The sequence below is a fragment of the Neovison vison genome, chromosome 2, assembly GCF_020171115.1.
Source record: "Neovison vison isolate M4711 chromosome 2, ASM_NN_V1, whole genome shotgun sequence".
Taxonomy (NCBI): domain Eukaryota; kingdom Metazoa; phylum Chordata; class Mammalia; order Carnivora; family Mustelidae; genus Neogale; species Neogale vison.
Window position 1 is genome coordinate 207,942,171 of NC_058092.1, and position 20,723 is coordinate 207,962,893.

The window sequence follows — 20,723 nt, forward strand, 5'->3', positions numbered from 1 at the left end:
GGGGCTGTCCCCATCTCTGTCAGGGATTGCTGTCCTGAGCAGAGCTGTCAGAGAAGATTCCTACTTCTGTCCTCTTGAGGGAGACCGTGGAACCCAGCCCTGCCCACACAGGCATGTCCAGGGACCCCAGCTGCACCAGCACACGGGAGGCCTGCCTGGGGACACAAGGTCCTCTCTTTGTGGACACTACATTTGGATAACTTCTGGGTCATTTGCAGCTGTGAACAGCTCCAGTTTTATGTCAGATATTTTTCTGTGTCAATTCTGTGCCAATGAGCAACCATCTTTAAAAAGAACAATCAAGGGAAAAGGTTTTCTTCCTGGTTCTAGACAGACAGTGCTTGGTGGGGCTGGGAGTGGTCGCGCAGCGGCTGTGGAGCCAGGATGGCCTCTGGTCGGGTCTTCCCTCCCAGTCCCTGCACCTTGCCATGGCCACAGGGCTTCAGGGGCGGGGGAGCACCGAGCCACCTCTCAGACCTTCAGTCCCCTGACCGCCCAGGAGCATGGAGCCCTCTGAGTTGTGTACGGTTTCTGCCTTGGTTTTATTTTTTATTTGTTAATTTTTAAAACTTAAATTGATTAGCTAACGTATAGTACATCAGTAGATTTTAGTGTAGTGTTCAGTGATTCATTAGTTGCCTGTAACACCCAGTGCTCATCACAACATGTGCCCTCCTTAATACCTGTCACCCAGCTACCCCACCCCCCACCCCTCCTTTCTGTCACCCTCAGTTTGGTTCCCGGAGTCCAGAGTCTCTCATGGTTTGTCTCCCTCTCTGATTTCTTTCCATTCAGTTTTCCCTCCCTTCCCCTGTGGTCCTCCTCTATTCCTTGTTCCACGTATGAGTAAAACCATATAATTATTGTTTTTCTCTGCTTGACTTAGTTCACTCAGCATAATCCTCTCCAGTCCCATCCATGTCGATGCAAATGGTGGGTATTTGTCCTTTCTGATGCCTGAGGAATATTCTCTTGTATATATGGACCACATCTTTATCTATTCATCTGTTGAAGGACATCTAGGCTCTTTCAACAATTTGGCTATTGTGGACATTGCTGCTATGAATACTGGGGTGCAGGTGGCCCTTCTTTTCACTACATCTGTATCATCGGGGTAAATACTCAAGAGTTCAGTTGCTGGGTCGTAGGGTAGCTCTATTTTCAACTTCTTGAGGAACCTCCATACTGTTTTCCAGAATGACTACACCAGCTTGCATTCCCACCAACAGTGTAAAAAGGTTCCCTTTTCTTCACAACCTCACCAACACTTGTTTCCTGTCTTGTTAATTTTAGCCATTCTAACTGGTGTAAGGTGGCATCTCATTATAGTTTTGATTTGTATTTCCCTCATGTCGAGGATGTTGAGCAATTTTTTATGCGTCTATTTTGAGCCTCCTCAGTCTCCTCTGCTGCCCTCATTTTCCTCCTCAGCCTGAAGATGGTCCCAGCCAATCTGCAGCTTTGAACTCCAGTTCGGCCCAGATGCCAGGAACATACCCTGGGGGGTATCGCCTCACCTACCCCATCTGTCCTGTCCACGTCAGGTGCCTGCACCCCCGCCCCCACCAGCTGGCCACCTGCTCCTCTCACAGAAGTTCTCATCTCAGGAGAGGGAAACACCAAGTCCAGACCCTTGGATTCCTCTGTGACTTGTTGCTTTCCACCAACTCTCCCAGTAGTGAGGTGGCTACTGGAGGACATTCGATGTCCAAACCATTTAAAGGCATATATGAGTCTCTGCTGCTTAGGGTAATGGATAAGACTTGGGTCAAACAGAAACCTAGCAGAATCACTGGAAGAAAGGCTGAGTGATGGGGAGCTTTAGGGGAGAAGGGCCTAGAAGCTCTGACCTAGTCCCCAGCCCCTGCGACACTGCATACATGTCTGCTCAGGGCCGACCTGAGAAGGCCCTAGGTTCTGCCCTCTGGTGATTGTCAGACTTGGCAAGTAGGAAGTGAAGGCCAAGGCAGAGTGCTAAGAGGCCTGGCTGGGGCTGAAGGTGTATCCCGACACCCCCACACCCAGAGCCCTCCTCCCTATCTGCCAAGACTGGAAGTTGGGTTTTTTGTTTTTGTTTTTGTTTTTTTTCCAGAAGGAGGGTAGTTTCCAGATATTTAAGGAAATCTCACCCAGTGGACAGTTGACCACTACATTCACAGACCAGACACTTCTGTGGCCACACACAAGGAATACAGATTTGACAAAATCAGTTCAGGAATGTCACTAAGCCAACAGCAGAACTGCACGGATAGGAGCAGCAGCAGTGAACCGTGGGGAGGGGAAGAGCTGGTATTTGACTTGTTACGCTGCACTATTCACAGTGTCCCGGGTCCGAAGGCCAGGAGATGAGTCGTGGTGACACAGGAAAGGAATGTATTTCAGTGCGGCCGACACCAGAAGGCAGAGGACTGGCCTGGTCTCAAGGTGTTGAAAACACCCCTGGGCTTTTATATGAGGAAAATCTAGGACAAAGGTTGGTGGGCAGGTGCAGAGGTCAGTAAAGTTCAAGTCAGTCATTGTCTTGGGGTCCATCATGTGGGGTCTTGCTGGTGTCAGGCAGTGGTTATTGCTTGAGGGGTCGTTTTGGTGCCCACTGGGTCTTTGACTTGGGTTAACAGATGAGCCCAGAGGAGGGCTGTCACCAAGTACAGACAAAGGTCAGAGTGGAGGTGGGCAAAGGTCTTGTTCACTCCGAGAGCAGGGGAGCTCCGAGCCTCTGCTACACACCTTGCTCTGCTCGTCACTTCCAGCTGCCTGGTCCTGAGTTCCGTCCTTTTTTTTTTTTTAAGATTTTATTTATTTGACAGAGAGAGATCACAAGTAGGCAGAGAGGCAGGCAGAGAGAGAGAGAGGAGGAAGCAGGCTCCCTGCTGAGCAGAGAGCCCGATGCGGGACTCGATCCCGGGACGTGAGATCCTGACCTGAGCTGAAGGCAGTGGCTTAACCCACTGAGCCACCCAGGTGCCCCCTGAGTTCCGTCCTTTTAATGAACTGGTTATCTAGTAAGTAACATGTTTCTCTGAGTTCCATGAGCCACTCAAGCTGACTATTTGAACCTGAGAAGGAGGTTGTGGGGCCCTCCAATCTGTAGCCATAGCTCGGAAACACTGGTGACCTCTCTGCCCAGCCACTGGCTGACCACTCAGTGAACAGCACAGGGATTCAGTGGCCACACACAGCAAAGAACACAGACTTGAAAAAGTTCAAAAAGTCACCAAGCCAACAGAAGCAACCACAACAAGCAGCAATAATGAAGCCTGGGGTGGGGAAGGTTTGATATCCAGGATGCTTCTGTTATAATATTCACGCCCTGGACTTGTCAGTGGGGCCAAGTCCCCCAGCTGGGGGTCAGGTAGCTTTCTACATGTTCCACCTGCCTTTCCCTAGCTCCCCCAGCCTTGCACAGCCCTGTGCTCCTTCCCAGCAGAGGGTGGTTTTAACCAAGGTCAGGAAGATGGGATGGATTTTCCTGATTTTCCTGACTCCACCTGCCCCCCACGCCCCACCCCGCCCAGAGAGGAAAGTTTTCTTCAACTCCTCTTAAGGTCCCTGGCTGGGTCTGGAAATTGACAAAGACAGATGAACAGGAGGAAAGCTGGCAAAGTGTCTTGATTTTTTTTTTTTTGGTGGGAACCTCAAAAGAACCTGGAGACCAGCAGAGGTGATTGAAGCACACAGTTCTAGGTTTTAAGCAAAGAAGCAATCAATGTGTGAAGAACTGAGAGACACAGGGGTTTGAGCTAGGGCTGGTAAATGGTTAAAAAGTAACTAGGAAGATAAAAGTTAGTTTAACCAGGTTTGTTCCTCTAGACTTTGTGGCCCTAAATTCCTTGACTCTGGTGATAAGCGTGTCCTCCCTGCGGTCTGGGGAGAGAAAGTGCCACATGGGAGTATTCTGACCTCCTTCAGGGAAGAAGGGATGACAGCTGGGGGTCAGAGGGAACTTCCTGCTTTTGCTCTATGGAAAGTTCTTTCAGTTTCTATATTTAATTTGCCAAGGTGCCATATTTGGGATAGTATGTCCTGACCTCATTGGCCTGGTGCTGAACTCCATCTCTTCCTAGTATCCATGACATTGAATGCGCTGCTGTGGAGACCTCCTAGCCCTGGGGTAGCCCCTTGTCCAGGGAGGCACCTGCCTCCAGGGGAGGGTTGTCTATGGCTTCCCACAGGGGTGCCCTGTTGCTAAGGGTGGCTGCCCCTCCTCAAGGAGATTGGGTGAGAGTGTGCGGATCTTACTTCGAGAAACTGACTTCATTTTTTGCAAATGTCTACCCAGTAGTGGGATCATACAGATGTTCTATTTTTAGTATTTGGGGGAAACTCCATACTTTTCCCAACATTGTTGTGCCAACCAAGGTCAATTCTGGATGATTTTACCTATAAACCAGAGATTTTTCAAGAACCTCTCCAGCAGAGAACATGAAGAGAACATTTTTAGGGCTTTGCAAAGCACACTAATCCTAGGAACAAACAGGTGGAGCTCCCAATGGCACGGTTTCCTTGTGGCTGGCAAGGGGAGTCCACTGGTATGGCTCAGGGTTCCCCGACCAGTAAAGCCTGGTGCCCAGGCCTCTGGGGAGAGAAGCCTTAAAATCAAATCTAGGGTTAGGGTTAGGGTTAGGGCCCAGGGGCATGGCAGACCTGATCTGCCATTGGCAAGTTGAGCACCCCAGGGAGCTTAGCTGAGGGCTTTGGTCAGGCTGAACGTTAGGCTCCGGGTTTGTGTCCAGAGGGGCCGCCTCAAGTGGATGTGACCTCAGGTGGGCATAGCAGATTTCTCCTGCTCTGAATCCTTTGTGAAGCTCCAAATGGCACATTTTCCTTCTGGCTGGCAGGCGAATTCCTCCCATGTGGCTCGGGAGTCCCTGACCATAAGGGCCTGTCAGGCCTCTGTGGACAGAAGCATGTGAATGAGATCATATAGTATTTGTCTCTCTTTGACTTTTTTCATTTTTCATGGTGTGTAGAGGGTTCAACCATGTTGTTGCAAATGGATGGATTTACTTTTTTATGGGTGAATAATACTCTGTTGTATACACAGTTGTCCCTTGACCAAGATATGTTTTAAATGTGCAGGTCCACTTATATTTTGATAAATACTTTACTGTGAATGTGTTGTATCTCCCTTGTGATTTTCTTAATATTTCCTTTTCTTTAGATTATTGTCAGAATACAGTACCTAATACATAAAACATTCAAAATATGTGTTAATAAACTCTTTATGTCATCAGTAAGACTTCTCATGAACAGGAGGCTTTAATAGTTAAGTTTTGGGGGGAGTTGAATTTATACACAGAGGATGCTTTAGTGTTTTCTATGTATGGTATCATGTCATTGGCAAAAAGTGACAGTTTTACTTTTTCTTTAGTAATTTGGGTGTCTTTTCCTTTTTTTTTTTTTTTAATCTGACTGCTCTGACTAGAACTTCTAGTACTATATTGAATAAAAATAGAGTGTGCATGCTGGTCTCTTTTCTGATCTTAGCAGCAAAGCTCTAAATTTTTCACCATCGAGGGTGATGTTAGCTGTGGGTTTGTCATATATGGCCTTTGTTATGTTGAGGTATGTTTCCTCTAAGCCCAATTTGTTGAGAGCTTTTCTCACGGGTGGATGTTGAATTTTGTCAATACTTTTTCTGAATTTATTGAGATGATCATGTAATATTCTTATCCTTCATTTTGTGAATGTGGTGTATCGTGTTGATTGATTTCCCAACATTAAACTGTCCTTGCCTCTGAAGAATACTTCCCAGTTGATGATGGTGAATGATCTTTTTAAGGTATTACTGACTGTAGTTTGGTGGGATTTTGTTGAGGATTCTTATATCTATGTTCAGCAGGGGTATTGGCCTGTTCGTTTTTGTGTTTTTTTGTGGTGTCTTTGGGTTTGGAAACAGGGTAATGTTGGCCTCATAGATTGAATCTGGGTGTAGTCCTTCTATTTTTTGGAATAGCTTTTTTTTTTTTCAAGTTTTTAGTTATGTGTGTGTGTGTTTAAAGTAAATTCTACACTGAATGTGGGGCTTGAACTCACACCCCCAAGATCACTGGTTGCATGTTTTATTAACTGAGCCAGCCAAGCACCCCTATTTTTTGCAATTTTGAGACTAGGTATTAACTCTTCCTTGAATGTGTAGTGGAATTCACCCGTGAGGCCAGCTGGTCCTGGACTTGTGTTTATTGCATTTTTTTATTATTACCGATTGTTTCCTATAATCAGTCCGTTCAGCTTCAGGGTTATTCTTGATCCTTGGGTGATCTCCATCAAGACCTTCAGGCTTCAAGTCAAGTTGAGGTGTTTACTTTCTTTCTACTTGGCCAGCTCTGAACTCATTTTTCTTCCTCTTGCTGAGAGAATTTATAAAAATTGTTTTCAGATTCCAAAGCTTCTAAATGACATTTTGTAGTTAGCCTTTCAGCCTCTCAGCACCGGAGTTCAAACCAGCAATCCCCTCAAGGGTAAAATCACACATCAGCTTCCCAATACGGATTTCCCAAGCCCTGGATTTGTCCCCCCACATCCTTGCTGCTTTCATCACCTTGCCATAGTGACAAATATACATGTACCTGTGTGTATGCATGTGTGTGATAAATCACAAAGAGAGACGGACATAGGTATAGATGTTATTTCTGGAAAGCTCTAGTCATTGCAATGAAATGTTTACAGATGACATGATTTCATACTTGAAAACCTAAGAATTATTAGTCAAAAATTACTGAATCTACGAAGAATTCAATCGTCAGTAAACACAAGGGTTTGGTCGAAAAATCTTTTTATTACATTCATGATAGAAAAGTAAACAGATACATAATTTTTTGTGTGCTGTGCTTTAGTATCTATGAAAAATAAAAGTGCACATATATGTGCAGCCATGTCACATCTATTCCTGAAGAATAATGAAAGATCTATGCATATAGTAGGATTGTTATACTAACAAAAGCTCAAAAATTATCTATCCTTGATTAAGAAGACAATTTTTAAAATTATTGTAGCCATGCAACAGGGCATTATATTTATACTACTTGTAAAAATATCTATAATGTTATTATTTCTATAATGTTATTACATAAATGTCACCATAAATCATAGGTATATCATACAGAAATTTATTTATTTATTTATTTATTTATTATACATGCAACACATATACATAAAACACATATTTCTATATTTGAATAAAACCATTAGGATCGCCTTTGGAATAAAACCATATATACATATTATCTTTCCCTCTTCTTTGCCTTCTTTGTCTATGTCTGTGTATCTATGTGTTTCCAACTGTGTGTTTAACCAGTAAGGGAAAACAGGAAGGGCATCCTTAGAGAGACCAACAAATTCATGTTATTGCCTCTGGCTGGAATTACCATCCTGTTTTCTCACTGCATGTACATACTTACACGTGCCTCCCTACACAAACATTTACCACACACATTTATTATTATTTTTAAAGATTTTATTTATTTATTTGACAGAGAGAAATCACAAGTAGATGGAGAGGCAGGCAGAGAGAGAGAGAGAAGCAGGCTCCCTGCTGAGCAGAGAGCCTGATGCGGGACTCGATCCCAGGACCCCAGGATCGTGACCTGAGCCAAAGGCAGCGGCTTAACCCACTGAGCCACCCAGGCGCCCCCACACATTTATTTTTTAATAACCATTGGGAAAAAAACAAAAATTACACATGCCAAACTCTCAAGACATAGGGGTTAGAAATGAGTGAATATCATATATTTTTTAAAATTCTTTTAACTTGTGGGATAATTTTTAATAGAAGAAAATATGATATGAATAAGGTGTCTTACCGTGGTACAGACTGCAGATGAGATACAGCACAAGATCTCAGGATTGGGTACACAAAGAATTTAATTGGAAGCTAAGACTGAGTTTTGTTTCATGCGGGCAAATTTGAACTGAATCTTTTTTTTTTAACTGAATCTTAAAGGATGAAGACAATGAGAAGAGACAGGGTCAGGAATGCCCTCCCTGATGTGAAAGGAGAGGTGGACAGTGGCTAACACACAGGACAGAAAGCATCTGGCATATTCAGGTGAGGCCAGAGTGTGGCTCTGCCATCTGGCAGCCTGGCCTTTCTTCAGACTGGGACGAAACAGAGCTTAAAAACAGGCGGTGCACTGCCCAACCCATTGACAATGGGGGTGGTGTCAATGTCTTTTGGATTAACCAGAGGTTTCAAGTTGAAATGCTGTAAAATGTTGGTCAGTAGTAAAAAGAGCTCCATGCGGGCCAGGCCTTCTCCAGCACAAGCTCTCTTTCCTAAAAACGACATATAAATCAATATTCCTTTAATTCTGTTTCTGAGTTAGCACACAGGGGGGCTTAAATACATATGGATTGAGAAGATAAATATATTCATAGACTAATCAACCCATGACTTCTTGTATCTACACAGAAATGTGGTTTCCTTTACTTCCTCGGTACACATTTTTGTGTGTGTGCGTAGGGGCAAGGGCAGCTTGTCCCAAGATGGGCCACATTGGCATAAAGATTATTTTGAATTAAAAGCAACCAAACCCCAGCAGATTCTGGAAAATCTCCATACCTTTCCTTCAACTGCCTGCCTGCACCAGGAAGAGCATTTAGCAGACTATTGTGTTTTTTTTGTTTTTTTTTTTTAAGATTTTATTTGTTTGCCAGAGAGAAATCACAAGTAGGCAGACAGGCAGGCAGAGAGAGAGGGGAGAAAGCAGGCTCCCCGCGGAGCAGAGAGCCTGACGCGGGGCTCGATCCCAGAACCCTAGGATCATGACCTGAGCCGAAGGCAGAGGCTTTAATCCACTGAGCCACCCAGGCGCCCCTAGCAGATTATTCTTTATGTATGAAACTTACTGACATAACAGGGCAACCTCTCACCTTCCTGCTAATGGTCTTTCTCCCCCTGTGAATCCTCAGACCACCGCCCCCCTCCTTAGCTCAGGATGTGGACTACAGCCCATGTTGCCTGTCTTTGGAATTTCGTATGTCTGTGGATCACCCATACCTATGAAACTAAGTTTGATTTTCTCCTCTTTCTCCGTCTTTTGTCAATTTGATTTTTAGTCCAGCTAGGAAGTATCTTGAAAGGCAGAGGAAAATTCCTCATCCTGGACAGCTGGCTTAGTTGGCAGCAGCTTTAACACACTGGATACTGCCTGCCACAGACAAGGCTGCGGCTGGAGATCCTTGGGACATCTGACAGACAGCCGGCGGAAGGGAAGATTTCCGACCATGTCTGTCTCCTGGAATCTGAGGAGTCTGATGGAACAAGAATGGTGAGTCCTTTTTCTCTCTTTCTTTCTACGTTTAGATTAGCAGGAGAAAATGCTCGTGGAACTACTTCCTTAGGTTTAGCAACTCTTGGTAATTTTGGTAGAGAACTTTCTTGGGAGGAAACGATGAACCAGAGGTCTTTCATCTATGTTGATTAATTTTTTTAAAGATTTTATTTGTCAGATCAAGAGACAGAGAGAGAGTGAGCACTCAAGCAGGGGAGTGGCAGGTGAAGGGAAAAGGAGCTGAGCAGGGAGCCCAATGCGGGACCCAATCCCAGGACCTCAGGATCATGACCTGAGCTGAAGGCAGAGGCTTAACCAACCGAGCCACGCAGGCATCCCTCCTTTGTGCCTTTGTATCATTTATCATAAAAAGGAATTACCATCACACAGAAAACAGGCATAGGCCCTGTAGGCCTGCTGTTTGAGCCTGTCCCAGAGACTGGTGAGTTCATGGTTCTCATCAGATTGGCACCTGTTTAGATAAACTTTGCTGTAGGTTAAAGGCTGTTGCTAAGGGGTATCCTGGAAACCCAAGTTTCAGGTGGAACACTGAAAAGCTGTGAGAACGCTCGCCACCTCAAGAAGGCTCCTGTGATAAGGTGGTCACAGCACAGGTGAGACTGACTTTTGGTCACCACTTGAGGTCAACCTCAAGAAAACTTCTGTGCAATGAGGTACACTATGAAAAATGTACAATGGCCAACATCTGCCTGTGGCACATCTCTCTTAGGTGTTTGTGTGTTTCCAAGAGACCCAATGTTTAGCCAGAAGAAAACCAGGTAAGGTTTTCCCTTTTTTCTTGTTCTGTGTCCCAGGAGCTTGGCTTTGTGACCAGTGAGAATATTCTTTTTAGTATTTACCTTCCAGAGAATGCATTTACCAGGGTGCACTTTGGAGGCCAGTCTACAAGACTAGGGATCTGAGTCTCTGTCTCTGACCATACCAACTCTCAAGGGTGTTTGTCATGAGAAATCCCAGCCCATAGGAACTTTGCTATTCTCAACCTTTGTTTATTCGTGCTGGAAAGTGCCATTACAGGAGCACATGCCCGGTATCACAGATGGTTGAGTCTGGGATGAGAGTCATCTCACGATTTCACTGGAGACCAGCAATGAAGGCCTTCTAAGGAAGCTTCTTAGACTAACTATGGGAGTCAACTTTTGGATCTTGAGGGCTGCGTCATCTGTGCCCTCTCTCTGGATGCCTAAGGCATTAAAAGGCTTATTAATTAGAGTTGCTCATAACAGATCCTACTCATCAGTAGTCTGATGATGTATCCTTTAACCTGGCTAATAAATGTAAAAAAGAAGAAAACTTTGTTTAAAAAAAAATTTACTTATTTGAGAGAGAGACAACAGGATCTGGGTCAGGAGGGGCAGAGGGAGTGGGGGAGGGAGAAACAGACTCCCCACTGAAAAGGGAACCCAACATGGGGTTCAGTCCCAGGATCCTGAGATCATGACCTGAGCCAAAGGCAGACACTTAACCGACTCAGCCACCCAGGCACACCAAAGGAAAACATTCTTTTTTTTTTTTTTTTTAAGATTTTATTTATTTATTTATTTGACAGAGAGAGAGAGAGAGAGAGATCACAAGGAGGCAGAGAGGCAGAAAGAGAAAGGAAGAGAATCAGTCTCCCTGCTGAGCAGAGAGCCCAATGTGGGGCTCGGTCCCAGGACCCTGGGATCATGACCTGAGCCGAAGGCAGAGGCTTTAACCCACTGAGCCACCCAGGCGCCCCAAGGAAAACGTTCTTAATAGAGAGTGGCTCTCAAATGTCCTAGCCTAATGCCACCCTCAGGGACTCCCTTGACAAGATGAAAGATCAGAAATTAGAAACAAATGTCTACATCCAACATAAATTTCCCCTAAAATCCAGCCTCATCTGCCCTATTTTAACTTTCCTTTCCTTTTAGGATTTACATAGAGCACTGTAGTCTCATCTCTATGTTCAAAGTATACAAGTTGCTCATGTAAAGGCTGAATGCCAGGAAGTGAATTTAACAATTTAAGGCTCACTTTGCTCCTACCTTCCAGAGCTTTGTAATCAGGCCCTGCCAGCTTCAGGCATGGCACTTGGCTGGTGTATCCCAGGCCCACACCGCAAAAGAATGTGTTTCTCAGAGTAAATATGAACAGTATTTGCCAATTTTGATTATGCCTTCTAAAATTGTTAAATAATTTCAGATAGCTTAAATAGAAATCTTATCCAATCTTATTCTTAAAATGTAACTTTTAATAAAGTAAAAATTAACTGAAAAAAAAAAAAAGAATGTGTGTCTCCTGGACAGCAGCAGACCTTTTAAATTACAAAGCCCCTTTAACCTCTACTTTCAAAGCATTCTACCAAATTCAGAGAGAAATTTAAAAGATTAATCACTAGTCACAACCCCCCTTCAAAGAGGAAACATGACCCAAATTTTCCCAGGCCCACCTATAAATGATGAGGGAAAGGCCAATATTCGGGGGCTAACAGAACCCAGATTAAATTGTGTACCCTCCGAACTATGGAAAGAACCAAGATGCCCTTCAACGGATGAATGGATAAGGAAGATGTGGTCCATATACACTATGGAGTATTATGCCTCCATCAGAAAGGATGAATACCCAACTTTTGTAGCAACATGGACGGGACTGGAAGAGATTATGCTGAGTGAAATAAGTCAAGCAGAGAGAGTCAATTATTATATGGTTTCACTTATTTGTGGAGCATAACAAATAGCATGGAGGACAAGGTGCATTAGAGAGGAGAAGGGAATTTGGGTAAATGGGAAGGGGAGGTGAACCATGAGAGACTATGGACTCTGAAAAACAATCTGAGGGGTTTGAAGTGGTGGGGGGGTGGGAGGTTGGGGTACCAGGTGGTGGGTATTATAGAGGGCACGGCTTGCATGGAGCACTGGGTATGGTGAAAAAATAATGAATAATGTTTTTCTGAAAATAAATAAATTGGAAAAAAAAATTATGTACCCAGATAGAAAGCCTTTGTTAGAATGCTTTATACAGACTTTACAAAGTCATGAATCTTTTGTTTCCCATTTTAATTAAAAATCTATATTTTATATAATATAAAATATAATATAAAAGCAAGTTGAGTTAAAAAGGTAGGCCAGTCACTTGATATTCACGCTATAATCCAGTGCTTTGGGGGAACTATTTCTAAATGACTGCCTTTGCCTTCCAAAGCTCTGCAAAACCAGAAATCCAGCTCCAGAAACAAATCTAAACCCACCTGTCTACCAATCCCCAAACTTTGCCTATTGCTCTCAAAATATTTGTAGATACTATAAAAGATCAAGATTTGGAACATGACTGTCCAGAACTTAAAAAAAAAAAGATGGGTAGGAGAAGAATCCATGAAACAAGATGGGATAGGGAGGGAGACAAACCATAAGTGACTCTTAATCTCACAAAACAAACTGTGGGTTGCTGGGGGGAGGGGGGTTGGGTGAAGGGGGGTAGGGTTATGGACATTGGGGAGGGTATGTGCTTTTGGGTAAATTGGAAGGGGAGATGAACCATGAGAGACTATGGACTCTGAAAAACAATCTGAGGGGTTTGAAGTGGCGGGGGGGTGGGAGGTTGGGGTACCAGGTGGTGGGTATTATAGAGGGCACAGCTTGCATGGAGCACTGGGTGTGGTGAAAAAATAATGAATACTGTTTTTCTGAAAATAAATAAATTGGAAAAAAATAAAAAAAAAAGAAATAAAATCTTAAAAAAAAAAAAGATAAATTTTAAATAGCAAGTACCCTGAAACTGACTGAACCACTCAGATGCCCCCTGAATTTATGAACCTAATATCTTTGAACACAGCCCACAGTCACCCAAAAAAATAAAAAGGGAGAGTGGTGTGGGAAAAGGCCTTTTCAGAGCACAAACTGTTTAAATCCCTCTTATGTCCAGACTTGGAAGAAACTTGGAGCTTTCTCTGACTTTGTGAAATAAATTCTCTATCCTATCATCTCTAGGATATAAGAACCATTCTTTAGACACACACTTCAGGGAGAATTTTTTTCATTAAAAAAAGAAAAAGAGGGAAGCATTTGAAAATTGAGGCTATACCGTCCTGTCCACAAATATTAGTAAAAACAAAAGCTGTAAGAATATTTTTTTATCTTGTTTGTGTGTACGTATCCCATATTGCAAATGTGATGCATTTTCTCTACTTCCAGCTGGTATTGCCAAAATTTATAAAAGAGCACCATTTGGTTGAAGGCAAGCACTCCTAAGGATTGGGCTTTTTTTTTTTTTTTTTTTTTATTTGACAGATAGAGATCATAAGTAGACAGAGAGGCAGGAAGAGAGAGAGGGGGAAGCAGGCTCCCTGCCGAGCAGAGAACCTGATGTGGGACTCAATCCCAGGCCCCTGAGATCATGACCTGAGCTGAAGGCAGAGGCTTTAACCCACTGGGCCACCCAGACACCCCAGGATTGGGCTTTCTAATATTCAGAAGAGGGGCATCTGGATGGCTCAGTCAGTTAAGCATCTGCTTTCAGCTCAAATCATGATCCCAGAGTCCTGGGATTGAGCCCCAAATTGGCTCCCTGCTCAGCGGGGGAGTCTGCTTCTCCCCTGCCTTGGCCCCTTACCCGTATTCATTCTCTTTCTCAAATAAATAAGTAAATCTTCAATTAAATTTAAAAAGACTTTTATAAAACTCAGATAGAAACTAACCTAAATGTTTTTCAAGTTTATGTGATCAGGGAAGATGCTCAGTATTAAAGCTAATTTAAAGTTCTTGGTTTAACTAAAATAGCCATGTCTTCAGAGTTATCAAGGTTAGGGTGCCTGGATGGCTCAAATGGTTAATGTTAACCGTCTGCCTTCGGCTCAGGTCATGATCCTCGGGTCCTGGGACTGAGTCCCACACTGGGCTCCCTGCTCCTTGGGGAATCTGCTTCTTCCTTGGCCGCTCTCTCTCCCTCATGAATAAATAAATAAAATCCTTGGAGTTCAGGATTAAATATAAAACTTGCATTCTGCCTGTGTTTACTGGAAGTCACATAAATTCATGCTATCTCTTACAAACTTTGATAGAGAAAAAGTTAAAATGGCTTACTTTGTCTAATGTCTCATAAAATTTCATAGGTAGACTATTCAGAATACATAAATAAATGTAAATAAGATAAAAAGGTATGTAGATGAACTTTTATAATTTTTTAAAAAGATTTTATTATTTTTTTTTAAAGATTTTATTTATTTACTTGACAGAGAGAAATCACAAGTAGATGGAGAGGCAGGCAGAGAGAGAGAGGGAAGCAGGCTCCCTGCTGAGCAGAGAGCCCGATGCGTGACTCGATCCCAGGACCCTGAGATCATGACCTGAGCTGAAGGCAGCGGCTTAACCCACTGAGCCACCCAGGCGCCCAGATTTTATTATTTTAGAGTGAGCAAGAATGCAAGTGGGGAGAGAGAATCTGAAGCAGACCCCACCCTGAGGTCGGAGCCCAACAAGGGGCTTGATCCCATGACTGTGAGATCATATGTGGGGAAACTTTTAAAGAGCTCCCAAAATCTTTGGTAACTTGGGATTTTTAAAAATTTTGCTAAGTTAAATGTTAAGCTAAATTCATTGAATTATCTAGATCATTTCCAGATAAGATAAACAATGAAACATTAAGTACCCAATATAGGTTTCTCTCCTTTTGTCTTATTTACAGAGAAACTAAAGGTAAGTTTGGGTCGGTTAGTAAACCTGGTTTGTGCCTTACTGAAAGAGTGTACTGTGAAAAAACACATGTTTCTAAGTGAGTGGCAAAGCTATTCCTCCATTTGCCAGTCTAAAGAACACCAGTAACACTAGTAACTAGTAACAGTTCATTGCAAAAAGTGAGAGGCCTCCGGTCACAGACCTGCTGATCTGGGATGCTGGGCAGGCACTCGTGGAATGGGACTTCCCGGAACCGACAAGAAACGGTGGCTGCCATGACAACGGTTCCTATGGGCCGGACCTCTCAACGACTCACACACTTGAGAGCTGGCATGGCCAGACAGAGACTTGGAACCCCATTCTACTTGGCCAGGCGTCCTAGTTCTAACAGCTTTAAGTGTTCTACTGGTGTCTGCCAGTTTTGCAGCACCAGCTTCCAAGATGTCGTTAAGCAACACCCCCCATGTGCCCATTAACCTTGAGCAAAGTTTGTATGACAAACGACATAGAGGACACAAAGGAAAACAAAGATCCTCTCTGGGAGGAAAGAGAAATGTTAGCAAAAAAGACCCTACCAAATGTACCAAGAGTCACTTAGCCCAAGGAACTAGTTGCACAAGAGTTCTCTCTTGCTAATGTAAATTTAGAGAGAAAAACGACTGTTGCCATTCCCACTCCATCAGACCCTGCGGACAGAGATTCGGAGAGCCCAGCGTGGTAGGAAATCTTACCTTGTGCCAGCTGTCAGATGTCCCAAGGATCTCTCAGCTACAGCAATGTGTGGGGTGAGCAGTGTCCAGCTGACACACCTTGTCGGGGAGCAAGAATTTCCTGTCCCCTTCAAGGTCCCTGTGGCTGGTCTAAGGATCAGACTGACACCAGACAAATTAACAGAAGGAAATAAAATTTCATTTCCTATGTACGGAGTAATTCACACAGACCCAGAAATTCCAAAGAGAGTCAGGCAAACGAGGTATATACGTCACCCTGAACTAAGGGGTCAGGAAAAAAAAAATTACAAATTGGCCACAAACCTGCTAACTAATCCCTGATCCCCTGACATACTGGCAATTTCAAATGGAACTTTTTTCAGTTTCATTCCTGTAACTGAAATAGCCTCCTCTCTGCTCTGCCTGTTGATACTTTCCACATCCTTCTAGAGCCACCTCAGATGTCATTTCTTCTATGTAAACTTCTTTGATGTGCTCAGAGTACATAACTCACTTCTTTATCTCTTTGTGACAACACTCGCTAATGCTTCAAAAACAGCACATTTCAGATGAAATTTTACTTAATCATCTGTCTCACATTCTGGAACATAAGCTCCTAAGGGAAGGCCTCAGATCTTGCAATGATACCCACAATGTCAGGGCAAAGCAGGTCGGCAAGCCCTGTGACTTGAACAGAAATCTCAAGGAGTCTCATTATGCAGTAATGTGCCCAACACAGAGGAAGAAAGATAAGGAGTAGTTCAGTAGGTATCCTGCTTTGAGATCCTCTCTGAGCATGGTTCCATAATCTTAAGACCACAACAGCAAGGGTTGCTTGATATTTATGTTTCTTCTATATTCAGTTGGAAACAATTCTCCCATTTTTGCCTCTGTTTCAATTACCTCTGCAGGAAAGGCCTTTACCCTCCCTTCTTCCCCCCATGTCTCCTTTAGAATGTGCTGCATATTCTCCATTTCTCCCTCCTCCCAGCTCCATTTTGGATTTGTCTTTTATGTCTACTCTGTGCTTAGGAAGCTGATTTCTGTGGACTGCATAAAGCAAGAAGTTAGTTCCCTTCTGGGTTCTGAATAAATTCAGAGCATTAGCTACTGACAAGGTCAGAGGATCTGTTCCCTCCTGCCAGGCTGTAGTATTGACAGTGACTTGTATGCCTCTGCTACAGACACACCTCCTGTTGAAGCATCCACTCTTTCTTTCCTCAAGTTCTACTGGGCTTCCAGTAATGCCCTTCTTCCCTCATCCCTTCCCACCTACGATGGGAACGTCTTCCAGCAGGTGCTGGTCTATCACACCTTAATCCTGCCCACATCTCTGAAAAACAGTCTCATCATTAAATACTCAAAAATTAGCCACAAGCTTACTAACTAATCACTAATCCTCAAACAGACTAAACAGAAAATTCAAATATGATCTAGATTTAGTCATTCTGGAACGATTTGTTGAGTGTGTCACCTGTTTCTTCCCAGGACCCTGACAAAGTGAAGGGAGATACTCAAATTTCCCTTACCCTCTCTCTCTCTCTACTCTACTCCCTCCCCCTTCTTAGGACTCTCAGTGGTAGGTTCTGGGGCCAGTCTTGGCAAGGGAAGCCTCCAATCCAACGAGAAACAACCTGGGCTTTGGGAGTGAAGCCCCTAGCCTCATACAAATGACAATCTGTTCAGCCCAGAGTAGTCTCCATGAAAAGCCCTTCCTCATCTCCCTGACCCCTGATGTAGAGATAACAATGAAGCTTGCTTGCCTGCGGAGAAGGGCATGAAGTAGTCACTCTTCTTAAAGTTGCCACTTTCATCCAGGAAGTGGCCGGGATCAAAGCGATCTGGGTTGGGAAACTCTTTGTCATCGTGCAGGACGGAAGTCAGAGATGTTAATATGGTTGTGCCCTGATGTGAAGGAAAACAGATAAACCGGATTATAATGAAAGTCATGGAGCTTGAAATCCTTTTGTTTTATAGATGAGGAGAGAGGTATAAAAAGAACGTATTGGGGCACCTGGGTGGCTCAGTGGGTTAAGTGTCTGCCTTCAGTTCGGGTCATGATCCCGGGGTCCTAGGATAGAGCCCTGCGTTGGGCTTTCTTCTCAGTGGGGAGCCTGCTTCCCCTTCTCGCTCTGCTTGCCTCTCTGCCTACTTGTGATCTCTGTCTGTCAAATAAATAAATAAAATCTTTAAAAAAAAAACCACGTATTTACTCCTTATTTCAGAACAAACAAATGACCTACCCTAACAGGTTCTAAATCCTTTAATGTCAGTCCAAGGCATTGCTAACTGACTCCCAAGTCATTCTCTTCAGTTTGTAGCCTGATACTAGCACTTGCTTTTTCAGAAAATTAAGGGAACTCCCTGGAGTAGAGAGAGAAAATTAAGAGCATTGTTCTTGACAGATAAATTGCAGTATTTTTTTTTTAAGATTTTATGTATTTATTTGACAGAGATCACAAGTAGGTAGAGAGGCAGGTGGGGGGGGGCAGGAAGCAGACTCCCCGCTGAGTAGAGAACCCAATGTAGGGCTCGATCCCCAGACCCTGAGACCATGACCTGAGCCGAAGGCAGAGGCTTAACCTCCTGAGCCACCCAGGCACCCCAAATTGCAGTATTGTCTAAAAGGAGCTGATGCCCCTGAAAATCCAGCTCATTGTCTTTGGAACACAGGATAAGGTCTTCAAAGATCTACTTGAGTGGCTATATTCTTGAAACCTTCACCTTCCCATCAAGATGACAAACTAAGGGGTGCCTGGCTGGCTCAATCAATAGAGCATGTGACTTTTGATCTTGGGATCATCGCTTCAAGCCCCACACTGGGTGTAGAACTTACTTAAAAAAAATTTTTTTTAAAGATGAGAACAGATAAGTATCCCCTTCTTCTGTTGTGCTGTTTCAATTGAATTATTGCAATTTCTTGTGGAAACGACTAGAGCATTTCTAGTTTTGAATAGGGTGTTCCTAAACTCATGGATGCAGTACAACATGATGATTTGGAGTTTAGTTTTCAAAATCAATCGAATCTTTCTATTAAATTAAGCTCTGTGATGATAGGCCAGTTGTGTAACACTTCCGTGACTCATTTTCATTACTAGTAAAATGTAAAGGATACATCGGCACTAGTTCATTGCAAACATAAAATGAGATAATATATGAAATACTTTAGCACAAAGATGACTGCATGCTAGGGGTGCCTGGGTGACCCAGTCAGTTGGTCATCTGACTCTAGATTTTGGCTCACGTCACAATCTCAGAGTGGTGAGATCAAGCCCTGCATCAGGCTCCATGCTCAGTGTGAAGTCTGCTTGATTCTCTCTCCCTCTCCCCCTACCCTTTCCCCTGGTTGTAGGCTCTAAATAAATAAATACGTAAATAAATAAGTAAAATCTGTATAAAAAAATTTCTCCCTCCTTCCCTGCCCAGTTTTCCTGCTCATGCATGGTTTCCCTTAAAAAAAAAAAAAAATTACCACAGGGTAAAATGCTCAATAAAGGGATGCATGGGTGGCTCTGTTAGTTTAACATCTGCTTTTATTTATTTATTTTTTGTTAAAAAATATTTTATTTATTTGACAGAAATCACAAGCAGGCAGAGAGGCAGGCAGAGAGAGACAGGAGGAAGCAGGCTCCCTGCTGAGCAGAGAGCCGGATGTGGGGCTTGATCCCAGGACCCTGAGATCACGACCTGAGCGGAAGGCAGAGACTTTAACCCACTGAGCCACCCAGGTGCTCCAAGCCTCTGCTTTTAGCTCAGGTCATGATCTCCAGATCCTGGGATCGAGTAAAAATACAAGAGAAGGGAACACTTCCAAATTCATTTTGTGAGGGCAGCATAATTCTAATTCCAAAACCACCCAAGGACACCACAAGAAAAGAAAATTAAAGGTCAATATCTCTGATGAAGATGTAAAAAATTCTCAATAAAAATCTTCACAAACTGAATTGTACGGTACAGTAAAAGGATTATATCCCATAATCAAGTTGGATTTATTCCAGGGATGCAAGGATGGTTCAACATCCACAAATCATTGTGATGTACATTAAAAAATGAAGGCTAAAAATCATACGATCTTCTCAGTAGATGTAGAAAAAAGCATCTGACAAAAGTCAACATTAGTTTATGATAAAAATGCTCAACAAAGTACATATAGAAGGAATGTACCTTGACATCATAAAGGCCATATATGATAAAGGCCATCTATGATAAGTCCACAGCTAACATCATTCTCAATGGGGAAAAGCTTCAGCTTTTCCCCATTGAGAATGATGTTAGCTTCAGCTTCAGCTTTTCCCCTACATCAGAAACAAAAGAAAGATGCTCATTCTCACCACTTTTATTCAACATAGTACTAGAGGTCCTAGTCCAAACATTTGGCAAGAAAAAGAAAAGGCAATCAAATAGGAAAGGAAGCAGAACTGTCACTATTTGAAGATGACACGATATTGTAAATTTTTAAAATTTACACTCCACTCAAACTGTTAGAATAAATTAATTCAGGATAAAAATGAATATACAAATATCTGTTACATTTTTAATGTGAAACTAATAATGAACTCTAAAGGAATTAAGAAAACCAACCCATTCACATTGGTATAAAAAACCTAGTAATAAATTTAACCAAAGAGATGAAAGATCTGTACACTGAAAACTATGACACTGATGAAAGAAATGGAAGAAGACACATAACAAATGGAAAGATATTCTGTGCCCATGGCTTGGGAAAATTAATATTGTTATAATATCTATACCGGCCAAAGCCATCTATAGATTCAATGCAATTCATATCAAGATTCCTATGGCATTTTCACAGAAATGGAATAAACAATCCTAAAATCTGTGGAGAAAGACAAAAGTCCTAAAGAGCCAAAGCAATCTGGAGAAAGAACAAAGCTGGAGGCATCACACTTCCTCATTTCAAACTGTATGACAAAGCTACAGTCATTAAAACAGCATGATATTGGTATAAAAACAGATGCATAAATCAATGAAAAGAATACAGGGCCCAGGAATAAACCCATGTATAGGGGGCCAATTAATTTTTAACAAAGGTGCCAAAATATACAACCAAGAAAAGACAAGCTCTT

At 43.0% G+C, this 20,723-nt stretch overlaps 1 protein-coding gene across 3 annotated transcripts in view; it reads right to left on the bottom strand.

Annotated features, from left to right (window-relative positions):
* Positions 1-8,092: 8,092 nt before the first annotated feature.
* Positions 8,093-20,723, bottom strand: part of LOC122898983 (cytochrome P450 2C21) — a 29,243-nt gene continuing 16,612 nt past the window's right edge. For all 3 annotated transcript variants that reach the window (XM_044236636.1, XM_044236638.1, XM_044236637.1), the window contains 2 exons: positions 17,400-17,541; positions 8,093-8,274 (listed from right to left, as the gene is read on the bottom strand). In XM_044236636.1, coding sequence (XP_044092571.1) covers positions 8,093-8,274; positions 17,400-17,541 — 324 coding nt within the window. The remainder of the gene's footprint in view (positions 8,275-17,399; positions 17,542-20,723) is intronic.